Here is an 18,578-nt window from a genome sequence, read left to right on the forward strand (position 1 = left end):
CTTTTTGTTGGGTGTGGCCGAATTTTGCATGAACAAAATTTCAATGGAATTGTGTGGGTTTGTTTGTGGGTATTGTATTTTTGTGTAACTTATCCGTGGGTTCCTCTATATTTCATTATTTTGTGGGTGTCTTCCTATCTTTAAAGTGGCTCTAATTGAAATGCAATTAACTGTTTGTTGAAATGCCTCTATGAGCTATCTATGGAAATAAGATACATCTGTTGAAGTAATTGCTGGTACATGGTGAAATTTCCTCTTTTAAGCATATTCCTTATGGCTTGGTTAGCAGGTTAAGTGAATCTTTCGCCTTGCTGGGAGAGTGGCTTTTCCTTTTCTAGTTTTCTTTCTCTGAACTTTGTATTCAGAATCAAGTGCAATTTGTATTAAGCAAAAAGCAAAACGTAAATGTCCCATAAGTGGTCAAATGCTTGAGTAGCTCTAGATCTCTTATTAAGCAGAAAAAATTCCTTCAGCGTGGAAAGAATCCACAAAGTTACTCTTAATTTGAAACCCTCCCTAAATATTACAATGCAATTTTTTTCTTTTATTTTTCTGCTTTATAATTTATTTTAATCGGGGAAAAAAAAGAGTTAATTATTTATGCAACAATGTCTAGGAAATGTAACCAACCACAAGGCTTCATGATGTGTGGCACTAGCAAAGCTTAAAGGTTTGATGGAAAGCAAGCAAGTAGCAACACAAGCATACAATCTTTTACATTTTCTTCCCTCAAACTTACAAGCACTATTTCAAGTAGTATTATACATTGTTTTTTAGGCAGAGTATTATCACAAAAAAAATTCAGTCATCAGCGTATCAAACGAATTATTTTACATCACAAAGTCAGTCTGCATCATCAGCAGTAAAATCAGGCTCAGAAGGCTTCTGCAGTTTTACCAATTCCCTAGCTGTCCTTGCATTCCGATTTCGGTGAACACCACGAAGAGCATTTGCTGCAAACCTGGAAGCTAAGAAAGTGGCACCAATACTAAATGAACCTCCACCAACACTGCTGTGGCTTCCTTCTGATGCTTCAGCTTCTTCTTCTTCTTTGCGCCGAAGCTCTGCATTCTTCCTCTTGTGATATCTGCGCCATGCTGCTTGGATAAAGCATGCAGCCCAAGTTCTCCACTGCTGTGAGTAGAAACGGAAGGTATGTTGAACCTGTCTACTGTGAAGGCGTCTAAATTGACTTGCCACAAATTTCAACTCTTCAGCTATTAGGGCAAAAGCCTCAACTTCAGTTATAGCCTTCACTGTCCGAGTAGAAGATGGGAGGTTAGCTCCCGATTTGGGATCCAGTGCCCAGGTCAGAAGCTCCTCCCCACAGAAATCACCTTCTTTAAGAAAACTGCGGTTGAAAAACCCACTCCTCCCACCATCTGTGGTTACACTCTCGAGGCGACCACGTATGATAAAAAGCATCTGATCAACTGGATCTCCTTCCCGGACTATGTAAGTACTCTCTGTGAATAAACATGGTTTCAGTCGCTCACAAATGGCATCAAGCAATCTCTCGTCCATATTGTCGAATAGAGGAACCTATGATTACCAGCAAAACAATTAATGACATTCACAAAGCCAGATGCCACAGCACCAATTATGAAGAGGGCAGTAGGATAAGAAAAGGCAAAGAGCACAGTCCCATAGAGTGACAACAAAGACAGACACCAACTTCTCAAGAACACAATATATCCCTCCTTAATAACAAACCTAAGAACAGTTTGTTATTCAGACAACATTCAAATAGACAAGTCAGCTCAAGAAACCCCTTATTCAATTACTTCGGGTCATGAATTAACTGGGAAAGAATTAAGAATAAATTGGTAAAAAGCAATGCACATTAGGACAAGTAAAGAAGCCTTTATCATTCGATGATTCATTTGACATTTATGAAATTACTGAGAAATTATTAGCTTGATGCAAGCAAAAAATGACATGCCAAGAAGTTTGGTTCCAAAATTTTTGGTATGGTTGTTTTACAATAAAATTGTCACAATGCTTCATTAAAGGATCTGAAAATAAGTATCCTCACCGTTGAAAGGATACAAAGATGCCAAAAAGGGATAAAAAATTTACCCTCCTCACTAAAGCGAGACAGAGGTGCCGCTTGATATCTCTCCTAAGATCCTTTGGTAGAGTCTCAACTAAATTCTGTTCGTCTACTCCACGTGTTTCCAACCACTTGTACTGATCATAACGTCTAACCCGCTCTCTTAGGTCCTGTGGGAGTAAGCGATGATGCATCCACTGTTCTGAATCACGCCTTTTAACTCTCATCTCCTCAAGCCGAATTGTTAGTGACTGAAGATAGGTCTGTCACAATAGCACAATACCCAAAGTTAAATATTCTGCTTTTCATTTTACTATTAATATTTAATACTATGCCGTTGTGATGCAAGGACTGATAAAAAAAATGATAACCAAGCTAAATGCTTTAGTGACATAATTGAAATTGAAGAATAAATTAGATACTAAAAAAAAAAAGAACAAAAATTAATTAATGTTACATGGAATGTAGGACCAAGATTTTATCAAAACCAAAAATAATTAATATATTATTAAAATAATTTAAAAATAATAATAAAACTCTTGAAACATTTAGTAATTAAGTTTTAATCAGAATAGTATTTTCAATTCCTTGAAACTTTGATAATAGAATTTCATTTAAAGTAAACTATGCTAATAATTTTATGTACACATAAGAACAAAAAATAAAGGAGAGGGTGTCCATTTGCCGCAACCACGTGTTGGATGCAATTTTTATTATATAATTAATGTATGATGGTTTAGGGCCTGTTTGGGTATAAAAAAAAATCACTCGTCACTTCTCACTCAAATATCATCACTCATCATTCTATAACTCATTTTTTATCACTCAAAATTCCCCAAATATCTCCATAGCCAGTTTGGCACCTAAACCCGGTTCTGTTCAACTCCAAAAACTCAAAAAATTGGGACCCACACCTAACATATACTACCAATGCACCAGAACCCCTACCCACCCTTCTTTACTCCACTTACCCCAAAACCAAACCAGAGTTCTTCACTACAACTTTCTCAGGGAAATGGTCATGAAAGAATAGAACGAATAGTATAGGCTTCAACTACAACATTTTATTGCAAAGTATAAGCAAGGATCGTCCTTTACTTATTTTTGTTAATATTATTCCAAAATTTTCAAGACCATATTAAGTCTTAAGATTATGTTCTCGACTTTTTTCTGATCAACCTACTTGGGTCAAGTTATAATTTAGGCATCTTTGACATAAAGTAAAGGCATTTTAACTTGCATTTTGGCTGAAATCGGTACAACTGAGAAACTAAGCACAATACCCAATACCCACATAAAAATTGCCGAGCAACTGAGCAACAACTCTTTACTCCACAAAGACAAAAAAAAAAAAAGAAAAAAAAAAGAGGAAGCTTGCAACGAAGAAAAAAAAATTGGCAGAGCATATTTTTGTCTTCCCCACTCCAAATCTCATATTATTTTGCCTTACCCACAGCCCAGATTTGCTGTGTTCCCCACTCCAAATCTCTTACCCATAGCCCATATTTTCTCTCTTTCCCACTCCAAATTTCAGATTTTTTCAACCACCAACAGCCACACAAAATTCAACCATCAACCGCACTCACAACCAAAAAGCCAAACCCACCAACATACAAATGTACAAAAAACCCAAACCCAAACCCAAACCCACAAACATAGCAAACCCAACTCAAATCCGAGCCTTCACCGGTGGAATTCGAAGCCGGAGTCGCCGAAGTTCATTGTGAGGAGTTGTCGGGATTCAGATTGCTGGAGTCATTCAGATCGGGATTCGTTCTTCGTCATCGTCAGGATTCAGATTCGGGTTTGAGGTTTGAGTGGTTTAGTGGTGGCTTGTGGTAGCGGTGACTAGCGGTTTGTGGAGGAGTAGTGGAGGCTCTATGTAGAAGAAAAAATGAAGAATGAAGAGATGAGGAGAATAGAAAGAAAGAAAACTAAAAAGAAAGAAAAGAGAGTCTGAGAAAGAGAGAGCCGTTGGGTGCAAGTTGGCATGACATGACAAGACAAATCTGTCGGTCCCATAAGTTGAATGAAATTACCATATTGCCATGATAACTCATTTCTCATAACTCAGAAATACCTAAAAGTTGTTTTCAGTTTTGCTAACTCATCACTCAAAAATCAGAGAATTGAGTGATGGAAACAAATCTTGAAAGCACAGCCAAACAGACTTCCTCTCCATGGGACCCACTAGTTTTGAGTTATGGGTGATAAAAACAGAGTGATGGGTGATTAAACTTGCAAATCCAAACAGCCCCTTAATTTTCCATTGTGGTAAGATTTCAACAATATATACGCATTTAGTGAAATTTGAAAAGAGATACACATCCATGATACAAAGAAATTGTGCACTTTTCCCTTACCTCTCTCTTGCCTTTTGAATGATATGTTTTAAGAAACAAGATAACAAGAGAAGCAGTCAGCAGAACAATTTTTTTTAGAAGCAGTCAGCAGAACTTGGTTAAGGAAGGTTATAAGATTGACACGGGGTTAGCTACACTATTAACTTCCAAACTCAATTCTATCCATCCAGCTCATATCTTCTGTTCATCTCTTAATAAACACAAGTTCCCAATGAGCATTTGATAAGCAAGGATCTACAACTTTACTAAATTCATGGGCGCAAAAATGCATCACTACCAGAAACTCCAGTAGTCTCGAGCCAAAGAAATGATTCTATCAATTTGTATACAAAAGTTCTCTAAAAAAAAGGGTTCCAAGTTTACCTGCATGTTACCAATCAGAAGTGCAAAGAGGATGAGACCAGATATTGCAAGTGCTATGGAAAATATAACCTCTCCAGGATAGGTGCTGGTTTGAAGTCCCTGGCCAAGTGTACTGTTGACAAAAACAAGGAAAATGTAGTTAAAGTGTTGAAATTTAATTATCATTATTACTTATTTTTTTGAAAAGTAAATTATAGTTTATTGACATAAAATCAGTGGATGAGGGAACTAAAAGTCACATTATTGACTAAGTGATGAAGTTAAGGTGATAAGTTGACTTTCAGAATCTTAAAGGCAAGGTCTAAATCAAACATCTTTATGGAAAAAATGTTCAATAGTCACACAAGCTGTTCAGTTCCTGAACTCAAGTTAGAACATGTTAACACGTTGAGTAGATCAGACAACATTTGTTAGTAAGGAAAATCCACAAAGTTTTGATAATCCATGTTTTTTCACCATGATAGTAAGAAAATTTTCAAAGATCACATCCTCTACCATAGCTCCCCCCAACGCAACCCCCCCCCCCCCCCCCCCCTCTGGTTCACAAATCCACAGCCTCAATCTCCAAAAAATCAACCATGCCATGGACATGACAAAGGCAGAATTATCGCTAGGAGTCAGTGTAACTATACCAGAATCAAATAAGGAGGACTGCCTAAGTCGACACCAAAGACTTCACTCATGGAGGGAGGTCCTTCCCAAAATCTGTGACTTCACTGCATCAAAGGTTGGCGGCAAACAAAGAGAAAACAGGCTACGTACATACAATTTTGCATGGAGGTCATAAATACTGGTAAATATTAAGTTCTTCAAAAATACCTTTAAATTTTGCATAACAATCCTTCACGGAAAGATATTGAGAACCAGGGAGAAGTAATGCTGATGAAGGTCATATATATGTCTAAAATGATTTAAAACAAAGTCTTGAGTCTGTTGCCACACAAGTTTGGCAGTTGGCCAAAAAAGAGGCTACCACTTATTTTAGTCCACACTGTTATGCAGACAATTTAAAATTTGTACATTCTCAACCCTCCAATCAGCATATTTGGAACTTCAACTGAGATTTTTTTTTCTGCCAAAAATGAAAATTTCAACAACTTGGTCCCACTCTGTATAATTACTTCCATTGAGGTGAATGGATGTAATAGAGGGAATGTCAGGAGACAACAAATAATTAGGTCAAACACTATTTGAGTCCACAGAAACACTCTGATCAAGAAACTAACTAGAACAAACACAAATAAGCTCAAGGACCCATGAAGAATACTAGAAAGTAAAAACTAAGCCACCTAACATAAGTGGACAAACTCAACACCATTAAAATAATCCAACCAATCAGTGACCAAAACATTTCTCCCACATATTAACAAGTCCTATTCTCCAGACTCGCTCGCCCACTAGTTGAGCAGAATCAGAAGGGAGAATCAGCGCAATTAAAAAAAAAAAAAAAAATCAACAGAAGCAGCTGAGACAACTGCAGATCAGGGGTCACTACATCAATTAAGCCATAACAAGTTAGATTGGCACCTTCAGATGGAGTTTCAGCATCTCAAAGTTGGAAAACTCTACTGGGTGAAATGGCAATAGAGAGAATAGACTTTCCAACTGGGAAAAACCACCCACTTGTGTTGCTGATAAAGGAGTCAAATGCATTACATGAATGATCCTGACGTGGCATGATGACATGTTGTAAGGGAGTGGCATAGCACAATGCTAACCAAGCCTAAGGGCTGAATTTCAAAAATGCCATATGATTATTGTAGCTAAATCCACATGCGCCAAGTTTGTTGTAGTATTTGAAAATGAGTTCTTCTATGGGCACAACAAAATTTCACAACGTTTTCATAACAAGCTAGTTGCCAATTCACCATAGGTCAAAATAATGAAATGAAATAAAAAATTATACTAGGACCCACCACAACTCAAAACAAGAGAGTAGTGAAAATGTTGTAAGATTTTGTTGTGCCCCTAGACTCTCTCTATTTAAAAATTGGAGGAAAAATTAGTTTGGATTTTAGGAAGTTGTAAGAAGTAAAAGCCATATGCTTTATTAAATCTAGCACGTGATTAATATGTTACACATGTATTCAACCATGTGATAAATGGGTGGTTTGGGAATTCGGAATTTGGCGTCTTTTAATCAAGCCCTATTAGGGAAATAGCTTTGGAGGTATGGCCATGAAACCGCTCATCTGTGGCGGAGGGTCATAGCCATGAAATATGGGGAGGGAAAAGGGGGTTGGTGCACTAGAGTTTGTAGAAGGGCTCATGGTTGTGGTTTATGGAGGAGTATTAGTGCAGGGTGGGAAAGTTTTGCTAAGCATTTGTCTTTTGTGGTGGGAGATGGTTCTCGTATTCTTTTTTGGCATGATAAGTGGACTAGGGATGTTCCTCTTAAAATTCTCTATCCTCAGTTATTTATGTCTTCAGCTAATAAAGAAACTTGTATTTCTGAAGTGTTAAGCCCTCCAGTGGGTGATAATGACAAAGTGTGGAGTTCAAGATTTTATAGGGCTTTCAATGATTGGGAGTTAGCAGCTTCCTACTCCCTACTTCATTTCATCCAAACCTGAACTCCTAGGGGTGGAGGTGTGACAGGCTTTGTTGGGACCTTAATGGAAGTGGGGAGTTTGATATTCGGTCTTTTTATCATAAGATTCAAAATGCAACTCCTTCTACTTTCCCTTGGAAGGGCATTTGGAAAGTTAAGGTTCCTAAAAGGGTGGCATTCTTTATGTGGACAATAGCTCATGGTCTGATTCTGACTTTGGATAACCTTATGTTTCGTGGTCGCCCTTTGGCGAATCGTTGTTGTATGTGTTGTTGTAATGTGGAATCTGTGGATTGCTTGTTACTTTTTTGTTTGATAACTCATTCTTTGTGGACGTATATACTTCGGTTGTTTGGGATCGACTGGGTCATGCTAGGTTCAGTTGTGGACTTATTATTTTGTTGGTATCATTGGCTTGGGAAACATAGTTCTAATATTTGGAATTTGGTTACAGGCTATTTAATGTGGACTATTTGGACTAAACGGAATCGGCGGTCTTTTGAGGATGAGGGGAAAACTGTGGTTCAGTTATTAGATTTAGGCCAACGTACCCTCTTTGATTGGTCTCGGTGTTGGGGTTTCTTGGATTGTTCTACCCTTATGGATTTTCTTTTGTCTATTAGAATAGCTTAGCGGCTGCTTGAGTCTATTTGTTTTCCATATTGTTTTTGTTCACTACCGTAAACTCTTTGTATTTTTCTTGTTTTTCCTTGATTAATAATATTTTCTTCTTACTTATCAAAAAAAAAAAAAAAAGATAACTGAGATAGTTATAGATGATGTCATCCTCTATAACTAACTCTAAGGCTATAAAATGACTTCGTTTGAGCAAGCACCACCTTGCAATTCCAAAGTTCGAAGAGATGATTTTCAAGACCAAGTGCACTCAGTGCCACACCATCAAGAAAGGTGCTGGTCACAAGCAAGGTACTAATCTTATCATCTCTCTCCTCTTCCAAATACATATATTTCTTAAAAATTTAGTTTTTTTTTTTTTTTTTTTAATCATGGTTTTAGTTTATATATATATATATATATTTATATTTATATATATATATATATTCGATTTGGTTGTGGCATGTTCGGATCTGATGGATTCAAATTTTGTGATTTTAGTTTTATATATACTGGATTTTTTTAGAATGATTTTTTAGGAAAATTGTATTCAAGCATGCTTGAATACAATTGTAACATGTTAATCACATGCTAGACTTAATAAAGCAAATGGCTTCTTTTTCTTACAACTTCCTAAAATCTAGCATATGCAAACTTGGCAAATGAGGATTTAGCTGCAATAATTTCTTATGTGTCACTAAATAATTTCCCTCCAATTTTCAAATACTATAGCAAACTTGGCACATGAGGATTTAGCTGCAATAATCACATTGCACATATGAAATTTAGCCCTTAGGCTTAGCTGGCCTTGTGCCATGTCACTCCCTCATGCCATGTCATCATCATCCATTTAATGCATTAGACTCCTGCATTAGTCTCCGAATGCAGCTAACTAGAACTGTGAGTAAATCTCAGCCAGGTGACAACAGAATCAGTTGTCGGACCCAACCAACTTGTTTAGTGAGTGAATCGTGGTCATTGGAGTCAATCAGTGACAAAAGGCTGTGGTTGTGCTTGCCGGCAATATGGAGTGTCTGAGTTAACGTTGATGAGTGGTGTGGCTCTTATATTATGATTAGATTTGGGAAGTGTGAAGGGTTTAAATTATTATCCCAACACAACACATTATTTATGAATGTTTTTTTTTTTTGATAAGCAATACATTATTTATGAATGTTTCTAACACATTCTACGCAATTGGCCCCTCATACGTATGCTACTCATAACACTTATTAAGTTATAACTACATAAACTTTGTATAACTTTTGTATGGATTGTCATACCAGGATGTAGAATACCCAATATAAACCCAATTTGGCCTCTTCTAGTTTATATACATTACCTAGCAAATAAATAAAACCAATTGTTGTTTGTTTCATGGGTTTTATGCTGCACATATTTTATGTGGATCTATTATTGCCTTTTGTTTTTTAGGGTTCAAGTGATAGCCCAGTGATAATGACATGCTTTGTGGTATCCCATGTCTTTGGTTTGAACCCCCCCTCCTCCACTATCTACCTATCAAAATTTATTGCCTTTTGTTTGTTGTTTTTTTATAATTTAATTTAATTTAAATTTTTTTTATTTTTCTATGATAATAATGAAATATTATTGCATCTAGAGGGAAAGGTTGTTATAGAAGGAACAAATGTCATTTAGAAGCATGGATGTAACTGGAAGCACATGCGCTTATAATCCAATGATTTTTTAAGGGGCTTAACAAACAGACATGTTCAAATGAATATGCTCAATCAAAGTCAAATAAGATAAACCAACAAAAAGATAAAACATAAAATATATTACTAAACAATTTACTAGTCCAAACTGAAACTACACTCCAGTCTAAAAAAATTAAATAAAAACTTTTACTGTTATGAAGCAGCACCTAGATCAAATAAAGAAAAATTAATATACCTTAAATTCTGTAGCCCCCACCATAAACAGTAACAGTATTTGGAGACAAACTTCCTGGATGAAACAACTCCAGATGACAAAGCATTTTTATAGATTCCAAAATCAAATGGTGCAGTATCATTTGTTGAACAATTTGAATTAAGAGAAGTCCCCCAGGTATTTGATGCTGGGCGTGGGTTGCTGCAAGACAAGAAACTTTTGCATTTGACATCATCAGAACAAGCCTGCCGCCAGCATGTGTCATTGCGATCTACAGCTAACAGGTACCAGAATGCCCCAACTATCTGCAAAGATTCATCCAATAATTAGAAAATGTGTCATTTCCTTCTCTATAGAATCAACACTGAACTCAGATTCAGTGGGATGTTACATTTTACAGGGCTCTACGTGATTGGGAGTTGGCATTGTTGGAAGAATTTTTCCAGTTGATTTACTCAACAAAATTAAGAAGGGATGTAGAGGATACTATTTGCTGGGTGCCAACAAGAGGTAAGCTTTTTGAGGTAAAATCTAATTATAAAGCACTGCATGTAGGGATGGAAACTCCATTTCCTTGGAAGAGTATTTGGAAGGTTAAAGTTCCTACCAAAGTGGCTTCTTTCTTTTGGACTGCAGCCTTAGGGAAGATTCTTACTATTGATAATTTAAGAAGATGGAGGATTCTCATTGTGGATTGTTGTTGTATGTGCAAGCAAGATGAAGAGTATGTTGATCACCTATTGTTACACTGTTGTATGGCTAGAGAGCTATGTTCTTTCATATTTTGCTTGTTTGGGGTGCAGCGGGTTATGCCTAAAAGGGTGGTAGAGCTACTGGCAAGTTGGAAGGGGCAGTATGCTAGGCACTGTATGATATTTGGAATGCCATCCCTCTTTGTACCATGTGGGTTATTTGGAAGGAGTGGAACAACCGGACATTCAAAGTCTTGGAACAATCTATAGTGGGCATGAAGCTCAGTTTTTCACAAACTTTGTATGCTTGGATGGCTACATTAAGTGGTCATTCTTTCTCTCATTTGTTGGATTTCCTTGATTGTTGTACCTTTCTTGGTTCTTTTTTTTTTTTTTGATAAATAAATTGATCTGAAATCAAATGAGTAAGAAGGGATGGGGCACCTGTGTTATAAATAAGGCCCATGGCCACACTAGAATAGAGGAGTGAAGTATGATGAATGTCGCTGAAAGTATTGTTGGTCACTGAGCACATTGGTTCCTTATTTAACAAACAGCCATACTTCAACACTGAGCACAATCTAGAAATGGGTTGATTCATTGGGAGTTGAATTTTAATCGTGAAATTCAAGATTAGGAATTGGAATCTGTGTTTTTAGATCTACTGTATTCCGCTAAGGTGGAGGGGGCTGGAGTAGGTGAGCTGTGCTGCTGGAAGCCTTTGAATTAGAGAGGTCTTGAGGTTCAATTTTATTATAGAGTTTTAGAGCCTGTTTGGTTTAGCTGTTTCCGTAACTCAATTCTCAATTTCCATAACTCAATTCTCAAAAATGATGGGACCCATCTTAATTCTCAAAAAAAAGTTTGTTTGGCAAGCCATAACTCAGTTTCCAATTTTTTTATTTCCATCACTCAATTCTCTGATTTTTGAGTTATAAGTTATGGAAACTGAAAACACCTTTTGACTGTTTTCAGTTTCCATAACTCATAACTCAATGGCATTTTTATAATTAAACACACATGAGGGACCCACTCAGCCGCACCTTTTGACCAACTGACTTTTCTTTTTTTTTTTCTTCTTCTTTTTCACTGGTTTGGTCTTCACTGGGTTTTTTTTTTCCTTCTTCTTCTTTCACTGGTTCAGTCTTCACTGGGTTTCTTTTTTTTTTTTCTTTTTTTTTTCCTTTCTTCTTCATTGGGTTCTTTTTTTTTTTTTTTTTTTCACTTGGTTCAGGTTTCTGGGTACTGGGGAAAAAAAAAAGCTGCACTGTGACAGGCGTGGGGTCCATGAATAGTGTGAAAAATATTGAGTGATAGAAATTGGGTGATGAAGGCAAACGGATGTGAAAAATTGAGTGATGAGTTATGAGTTATGAGTGATGAGTGATGAGTGATGGAAATTGAGTGATCAAATTTTGTTGGCCAAACAGGCTCTTAGCTCCCTTGGTCCTGATAGTTTCCCTTGGAAGAGTATTTGGAACTACTTGTCCCTAGTAAGGTAGTGTTTTTCCTTTGGGTTGCTGCTTTGGGGAATATCCTCACAGAAGAAAACCTGAGGAAGCGTAACATTATTTTGGTGAGCTGGTGTTGTATGCGCAAGAGGGATGAGGAGACTGTAGACCATTTATTGTTACATTGCCCTATTGCTAGAGATTTATTGGATGTGGTTTTTGCTCTTTTTGGAGTGGAGTAGGTGATGCCTTGAAATGCTGTTGATCTTCTAGCTTGTTAGCAAGGTAGTTTTGGACGTCATCAAAGCTGTAATATATGGAAAGCCACTCCTCACTATTTGATGTGGTGCATTTGGAAAGAAAGAAATGTGAGGAGCTTTGAAGAATGTGAGCGGACAACTTTAGAATTAAAAGCCAATTTTTTGAAGACCTTGCTCAAGTAGATGGTAGCGTCAGGGAAGTTTTCTTTTTCAATTTTTATTTTTTATTTTTATAAGTCTTTTTCAAATTTATTTGTTTACATCATTCGTTGTAATTTTAGATCTCTTGTACCACCTTCAGCTAATATACTTCTTGTGTACTTGTTGATTAATTTGAATAAATATTACTCCCTCCATCTCAATTTGTTTGTCTTCTGTTCCATTTTGGGATGTCCCAAAATATTGTTCTGTTTCTAAAATTTAAAACCATTAATTTACTAATGTTCTTGTTATGCCCCTACTTTATTTCCAAAACTATTTTTGATAAATTTATTTAAGGGTAGTTTTGGAAACTTATACATTTTTATACTACAGACAAGAAAATAGATGACGTTCCCTTAACAAGTTGGATTTTCTAAATAGGACAGACAAATTGGGATGGAGAGAGTATTACTTATAAAAAAAAAAAATGCTAAAACAAGGTTTAAGGAACAGTTCATGCAAAAGAAACCTAAAATAACAAGAAAAGTAGTATCCATATAGTGACCAAGACAGAACATAACAGTGAACTTCAACTATGATAAAACACTACCAAACCGAATAGGACTTACATGACTAGCGAGCATGTATAATAGCAAGTAATATGCAGCACCTGCCCAAGCAGTTTCAGCAAAAACACCTGCTGTCCTTTTCAGTTCCGAAGTTAAAGGTAAGATTCGAATAAATCTGGGGAAGTATTGAAGCAAGACAATGAAAAACAAGGCCTGTTTTGTAGCCAGTGCATCTGGACCATTTGAACTCTGAAGAAATCTCCAAACCACAATCTGCACAATTTCAAGAAATGATAACAAAAATTTATTTTAGATGCTCCATTAACTCCAGAAAATCTGCAAGTGGGGTATTACAATGCCAACACACTTTTCAGGACTACAAATATCTATTTTTGCAAATCTTAAGGTAGCAAATTGTAAATATGCATTTTACCACTGTATATTTGATGATTAAAATGAGAATCTCCATATGTTTGAGAGACTATCCAACCCAAAAGTTTAACCCATTAAGTGGAAAGGCCCAACTAGTAGTGAAACATTATAAAATAAGATACCCAACCGATATGGGTTCTCTTAACACCTCTGACACCCGCTGGCCCAACAAAACAGAATGAAGCAGAAGACAGATAAATGGGCTCAACTGAGTCTGAAACAATGACAAAAGGACCTAGTGGTGGAGTTGAAGAACAAACGAACAAAGCGGGCTCTAATAAGTGATACCATGTTAGATGCCTAACTAGAAAATAAGCCAAATACAAATGCAAAACTCAACCATTGTAGCAAGCTTTTAAAAAAAAAAAAAATTAAACAAGATTTTACAAGGAAAAAGCAAAGATTTCCATATAAAAATCATTCTGTTTTCAACAATTGACATGGAGATCATAAAGAAACAATAGTCAGTGCAACTGTTTTTCATATCTATGGCATAGCAATTGTAAGATGTCAACAGCATATAAAACATAGATGAAAAATGAGCACAAAGTTAAGAGACAGAAGTATATTAATGAGGTGGAAGCAGGCAGCTCAGTTAATTAAGAAATGGATTAAGAGCAGTATAATTGTATAAACATTTTAACCTGTGGTAGGGGTAGCACAGAAAGGAAATCAACGATGAAATACCCCCGCAAATATCGCCTGGCTATTTTTGCAGCGTCTATCACAAGTTCACCTCGTCCAAAAACCCGAGATGATGGGGCAATATAAGCAATTCGGAATTGGAGAGCCATGTGAATGAGATAAAAAGCATCAACAATCGTCCGCAATGTAGTCACTGTGATTGCTAACCTTCGATCCAAACCAATGCAAAATGATGTTTGATTAATGACTGGAAGATAATAAAAGAGAGGGTCCACAGACACTGCCAAAATACATGATACAACAGAAAGTCTATTCCACAAGAGGAGGAATTTGTCTTGAGGATCAAATATCTTCTTCTCTGAAGCTTTAAGATCTTCTGGAAACACTGCCCGAGAAACCCCAAATCTAAGTGATCGACCAATTGATTTAAGTCCTTCGGATCCTTTTTTCATTCCTCTCTTAAAAGATCTAGATGTTCCATCTCTTGCATGAGCTGTGCGGCTAAATCCCTCAACATTAAATCCACATTTATTCAAGCCAGTATCAGAAGATGATGATATTCTAGAATCCAAGTCATCCAACCTAGAAAATAAATAAATAGCACCGCCATGCAAATAAGATGCTTTATTGTAGCAGTAAAAAATTAAGTTCATACACAACTAGCATCAGCCTTAAATTTTCATCATGATAAATAGAGGAAGGTAGAGAAGGGTAGTGTTGGAGGAGAGGACATAACCCCACTTTTGACATCAATTACAATCTGTTGCATGGCTCAAGAAATATCTAAGACCTTTTCAGTGCAGTATATCTAAAATAGTGAAAGTGAAGCCAATGAGCTATAGCTCAACTGGCACTTCCTTCTCCCATAATAATGGGATGGAGGGTGAGGCCGTGGGTTTACAACTCAATGATTGAGTGTGTAACTTACCAATCAAATCTACATATATATATATATATATATTTGTGACTATCAAAGTTGCATAATGAAACTGAAAATGGTCTTGGTCAACATTCTTACTTTTTTACTTTTTTTAAATTGAAGAGTATAGAAATGAAAACAAAATTTGAAGTTTTAAGCTACATCAAAACTTAAAGCCATGCAACAGATTCTGGGGACTCTAGATGACTACGCAACTCATATTCATGTAAAACAGCCAATAAAAGTGAAACTGCCCTTTAAAGCCACGTGTGATTGCTATACTGTCATATGCAGTTTATATGCCCCCCCCCCCCAACAAAAAAAAAAATATACACACACACACAAACACCAGACCAACAAGTACAAGTATATAAACATATAAACAGTTTAACTTTCTTCTCCTTCATAAATTCAGAACCATGATAGTGCAAACAACTATTTTTGTGTACCTTACAAACTTCTCTCGTTGGCCACCCATGTATTGTGACTTGTAACCGCAGTCCATCATTCTTTACAACTGAATAAATAAAGCCACCTGCAACCAAAGAAATAAAATGCAAACCAATTGGAGTCAAATTAATCAAATCAACCTAGGTGCTTGGGCAACCTCACAAGGTCAACACCAAGCAACCAGGGGAACATGACACTAGAAGCATGTCAAGGTCCAACCATGCACCCAAGAATCCTGTGTGTGTGCTTATCCAAAAAAAGAATCCTGTGTGTGTGTAGTTTTCTCAAAAGTCCATGCTCCCTCTGTGATTGATAAAGTGCCATATCAACTAAAAGCATCAAGTTACATAAATCACAAACATGATACTAGTTATTACACATTGCCATTAAAAGGAGTCAACTACCTAGCTAGTAAAAAAGCCAAAACCCAGTTCCTCTATTTTTAACCAAACCAAAACTTGTCTAAGCATCTTAATTAAATAGTCCCAATTAACATGATCACACGCTTTCTGTCCAATTTTCAAATTATCCCTACAGTCTCAGATGAATCTTGCTATTGTATAAGTATTTGTAAAAAAATTTGTCCCTCAACAAGGCATTTTAAGTCACCAGCTTACCACACCATCCTTCTCAACCAACTAGCCAGCATATTAATCAAAAGTTTGATACATTTCCCACCAATATAATGGACCAAAATCTTATATGTACAAAGCACCACTTTCTTCAACACGAGCAGCAAAAGCAGCAATCAAAATTTTCCAAAAAAAAAAACTATGTAACAACATTCTTCACTACTTGCTAGCAATTTTAAGGAAACCAATGGCAAACCTGTCTAGATCAGATGATATATTTGTAATGAGTTGTCTAAGTGCCCCTAAAAACTTCTTCTCTCCAACTAGCCTCTCTAATAACCCTAAAAAAATAAATAAATGAAGGAGCTACATACCATGACTGTATAAAGATTCTCATAAAAATGTAAATCCCTTCCTTCAAATCATTCTCCTCATCCAATGGAACAAAACTTTTCATTTCCAACAAAGTTAGTTTTCCTATGAAGTTGATAAAAATATTCATACTTCTACCTCTATCTTCAAGCCAATAAGCCCTTATGGAAATCTTATGGGCACAGATTAAGACCACTGGAGGCAATCCATTATTATGCAAAACAAGTTCTACAAGAGATTTACTTTATATGACTAACTTTGTTCCCACAGACCTAGTCCATCAACAAGGACACTACTTAAACATGCTTAAGAGTTTTGACAATTTGTGACCTGGATAAACAAGGATCAGATGTTGTCTGTACAAGACTGCAGTGCTACTAGAAATTACTCACGATAGTTCTAAATTCTCTCATTGCAATAAGAAGCATACCAATCAAATTTTAATAACAAAGTCATTTACCAATGACGGGTTAACTAAAAACAATTAAAATAAGCTGCAAGACTAATGAGAAAAAGAATCATCAAACACACCTCAATCAGCCTTGGTCAATCTCACTTGTCAGCAAAAACCCTTCTATCTATCACCTCAGCACTCTTTGTTTCACCAAATGGTTATGAAGGATATTCTCCTCATTTTTTCCATTCCAAATTTTTGCATTTGGTGGCGCTTCACGTCATCAAGAAGTAGTTCCAAACTTCCAATTGTCAATCAAAGTGACACCTATACCTCAAACCCTCAGATGGATTTACTATTTGTAGTAGTGCCCTCATCTAAAGCCCAAAACCATTTTTACTAACTCCCATTATCGTTCAAGAGATGCCCTCCAATTCAAATTCCAAAATTGCATCCTCCTCAACTGCCTTATCAACTTAAAGTCAAAATCTTAACATTAGCTTAAATCATTTCCAACAAATCCAAACACAAATTTCCTCATTTCCTTGAGTATCCAAAAGTCCTCCATGTAACTAAATCTAAAACTAAAACACTCGCAAAAGCCTTATTCTTTTGCTTCTACAATCCATAAAAAGTAAAACAACCCAATACTCCAAATCCTCCATCTCCACCGTTGACCACTAAATTTCATATATTTACATTTTTTTTTTTAAGAAAAGCATGACCAACATGATAGATTATAAGTTATAACCGAAGAAACACGAATTTAAGCTTAACAGTAAACCCGTTCATACCTCCAGATTCCAAAAAATAGCTCAAAAATCCAATCTAAGCTAAAATCAAAACCCGAAACAACTTTCCCTTCACAAAAACTTTATATATCTATATATATATAAATCAACACATGCATATACACATATATAAATATATAAAAGAGAACATACAGATAATCTGTAGAGGGTTTTGCTTAGCTCATGTCTGCTGAGTCTGAGGTGAAAAACCAAGAAAGTTTGGCTGACAAACAGAGAGAAAGATAGACAAGAACAAAGTACTAAACAAGTGGGAAATATATTTTTACCAGAAACAAAGACAAAAAAATTAAGAATAAAAAAATAGTGAGGAAAGAAAGATTCTTGGAAAGTGTACTGTACTTTAAGGATTTTGTAGGAAAATATGTGAAATTACTATAACTGCCCCTACGTGTGCCCGCTGTTTGTGGGCGTGTGTCTGCCCGTGCTGTATATGTATGTATCTGAAGTGGCTACGGGTTCGAGTTCGAGTTATAGACCATTTTGACCTTTTTTTTGTTTAACACTCAAACGTTTGCAAATTTTTTTGACTAAGTCTGTGTGGAAGTCAGAATTGATTTATTTGGACAGTTTGAAAATTCTTGTACTTCAATGATTTTTTTTTTCTCGTTTCTAATGGAGGCATCTAAGTTCAAGTCTGGTTTTCTCTAATATTATAAATTCCGTATAGTATCATTAGTTAATCTGTGAAAATTGTGTTCCGAAGCAAAGTTTGAAACGATCCGAAACAAAATACCAAATAAGCAATTGTTCAAATCTGGTCTTCTCTTTCCCAACTATTAAGAGTTTTGTATTTTTACTGGTACTTATTAGTATTTCTAACTTAAACATACCTGGTTTAAATCCATCCATCCCCAACTATTGAATTTTTAAAAAGAAATTATTCAACTATCAATGTATTGCTAAAAGCCTCATAACTCAATTGTCAGTGGACACTTTTTAGCATTTCCAACCTAGATATTATCTAACCATCGCACATACTTAGTGCAATAGTCACTTCACAAGTGCTCGTGAGGTGTGGGGGGTAAGGGTCA

The 18,578-nt window shown here is 36.1% G+C and overlaps 1 protein-coding gene across 4 annotated transcripts; it reads right to left on the reverse strand.

Annotated features, from left to right (window-relative positions):
- Positions 1–691: 691 nt before the first annotated feature.
- On the reverse strand, positions 692–17,852 carry LOC126715632 (probable cyclic nucleotide-gated ion channel 5). 4 transcript variants are annotated; one of them, XM_050416339.1, is made up of 8 exons: positions 17,680–17,852; positions 15,397–15,482; positions 14,028–14,529; positions 13,012–13,224; positions 9,860–10,143; positions 4,780–4,891; positions 2,080–2,316; positions 692–1,542 (listed from the first exon to the last, which is right to left on the reverse strand). In XM_050416339.1, the coding sequence occupies exons 2-8, from the start codon at positions 15,453–15,455 to the stop codon at positions 844–846; spliced, it is 2,106 nt and encodes a 701-aa protein (XP_050272296.1). In that variant the 5' UTR covers positions 15,456–15,482; positions 17,680–17,852; the 3' UTR covers positions 692–843. The 4 variants fall into 4 exon arrangements, with proteins under 4 accessions (XP_050272296.1, XP_050272294.1, XP_050272297.1 ...); XM_050416337.1 differs by having other exon boundaries at positions 14,028–14,610; positions 17,680–17,851; XM_050416340.1 differs by lacking the exon at positions 17,680–17,852 and adding an exon at positions 16,873–17,068.
- Between the last annotated feature and the right edge of the window lie 726 nt (positions 17,853–18,578).

The sequence above is a fragment of the Quercus robur genome, chromosome 2, assembly GCF_932294415.1.
Source record: "Quercus robur chromosome 2, dhQueRobu3.1, whole genome shotgun sequence".
NCBI classification, from domain to species: Eukaryota; Viridiplantae; Streptophyta; class Magnoliopsida; order Fagales; family Fagaceae; genus Quercus; species Quercus robur.

Bases quoted from the DNA above. Each gene is read 5' to 3' on its own strand.
- LOC126715632 (XM_050416337.1), bottom strand. From the start codon at position 15,455: ATGATGGACTGCGGTTACAAGTCACAATACATGGGTGGCCAACGAGAG. The intron at 13,225-14,027 runs GTTAAAATGTTT...GAAATTGTGCAG, and splicing joins CTGTGCTACCCCTACCACAG to ATTGTGGTTTGGAGATTTCT. The intron at 1,543-2,079 runs GTAAATTTTTTA...TGGTAATCATAG, and splicing joins GTCTCGCTTTAGTGAGGAGG to GTTCCTCTATTCGACAATAT.